At 24.6% G+C, this 1,920-nt stretch overlaps 1 protein-coding gene across 1 annotated transcript; it reads left to right on the top strand.

Moving 5' to 3' along the window:
* Window positions 1-643: 643 nt before the first annotated feature.
* Window positions 644-1,474, top strand: PCYB_004720 (hypothetical protein; the record flags this gene model as incomplete). Its single annotated transcript, XM_004227893.1, has 2 exons — window positions 644-1,282; window positions 1,304-1,474. 2 exons carry the CDS (start codon window positions 644-646, stop codon window positions 1,472-1,474), a joined length of 810 nt encoding a protein of 269 aa, XP_004227941.1.
* Window positions 1,475-1,920: the final 446 nt, after the last annotated feature.

A 1,920-nucleotide genomic window follows, 5' to 3' on the forward strand; every position in this document is an offset into this window, starting at 1 on the left:
TGCAACTTTTATAATTTATTACACATAAAAAAATTTATATATAAAAATACCATTTTCTCATCACGTATATGTATTGTAAAATATTAATCCATCCAAAGTTATGGCAGATATTGTAAACACTGTTTTATTAAAATAATTATATTTTATAACTTTTCATCTTTTTTAATAAAATTCATTCAAAGAAGCAAAATGTATTCTTCAATATAATCTTTTCTTTGTTACATTTTATTCTATAACTTTTCAGAAAGATGCACAAATTACACAAAATTCTAGTAATATTTATAGTAGATTAAATGATGATACTTATAAAATTTTGAAAAATTATGATAAAGTATGTGATGAATTTTACCAAACGTTAAGAAGAAAAAACAAGAAGTTTAAGGATTTTTGCAAGAATCTTACTAGAATTTTACAAAATTCTGATAACCTCTCGTTTCCAAACACAGTTAATGGTGATATATGTACAATTATAGAATTATGGACATACGATCAAATATATAATCAAATGCCTGAACTTACTGAAAAAAATGAATTTGAAGAAATTATTGATATGGCATCTAATATAGTGATTCGTAATTTTGGGTCTTTATCTCGTTGCCAAGAGTTGTAAAAACATCGAATTGAAAAAGAAAATTTTAACGATATGAAAAAACTTTACGATTATGTTGAAAACTATAAAAGTATTGCATCGCACCTCTTAGATAAATATTATATATGTACCGAAAAATTAAAGAGTTACTTAGATGAAATTCAAAATATATATTTAAAATCAAAGGATATTAATATTCCAGGAAGTAGCATATATAACTATATATTGCTTGATTTTGAAAATGTTAATATTGAAAACGATCGCTGGAATATAACATGTAAAGAAATTATACAGGAAAAACCCTTTTCACAGGGAATTCAACGATTATATACTTCTCATGAAGGAGACAGTGCACAAACATTAAAATTACCGGAACCAGTAGTAGTGGAATCATCAGTATTACCAAGACGAGAAGGAGAAAAAGGATTAGCAGTAACAGACGTTGCAGTAGAAGAAGCAAATTCATCCGATAAAGTTAGTATGGATTCAGTCCCTGTTGGAGACGAATCTGAATCAGTTATTCCCACTAAAGTAGGTACAATTGGTGCTACACTTGCAGGATCTTCTTTATTTTTAATAATGATGTATATGGTGAAAAAACACATATTTATTAAATATTATCATTTTGTGTTAATATTTATATTACATTATTATGAGAATTTATTAAAAACAAACAATTATATTTTCAAATATGTATATTCATTCTAACGTTAGTATACTCCCTTGGGTTCATGGATAAAAACAAAACTACTAAGAAGAAATAAATTAATGGAAAATATGAAAAGGAACAATTACGAATTACTGTTAAATGACATTGAGAATAGTCAGGCAGGTCTAAAAGATACGATGTATCACATAAGATATAATTCATCATCAAATCAGTAATTTATACATACCTCAAAAGAGATATATTAATTCAGAAGGATAATCATATTATTAAATATCGTTCAAAGCGTAATACAATAAATGATAAAAAAAAAATTTTTTACTCCTCTTATTATTTACTATTGAAATATAGCAGAAGAAATAATTCCAAAAATGTTACAATATAAGGCAAAAACTGAAACACACATAAATATTCGAAACAATAAATATATGAATTGTGATAAGGACATTATTAAATATAGATCAAAATAAAAATCAAATACAAGATAATTCATTTTACATTATTAATAATAAATATATATTAATAATTCTGAATATCATATGATTAGTTATCCAAATCATTATTTATACTCAATAATAAATACATGTAGTGGTACACCAATATAATGAACGTCCATCATATACAATTAAATAGAAATGTAACGGAGAGCACATTTTATAATATA

The sequence above is a fragment of the Plasmodium cynomolgi genome, assembly GCF_000321355.1.
Source record: "Plasmodium cynomolgi strain B DNA, scaffold: 0566, whole genome shotgun sequence".
NCBI classification, from domain to species: domain Eukaryota; phylum Apicomplexa; class Aconoidasida; order Haemosporida; family Plasmodiidae; genus Plasmodium; species Plasmodium cynomolgi.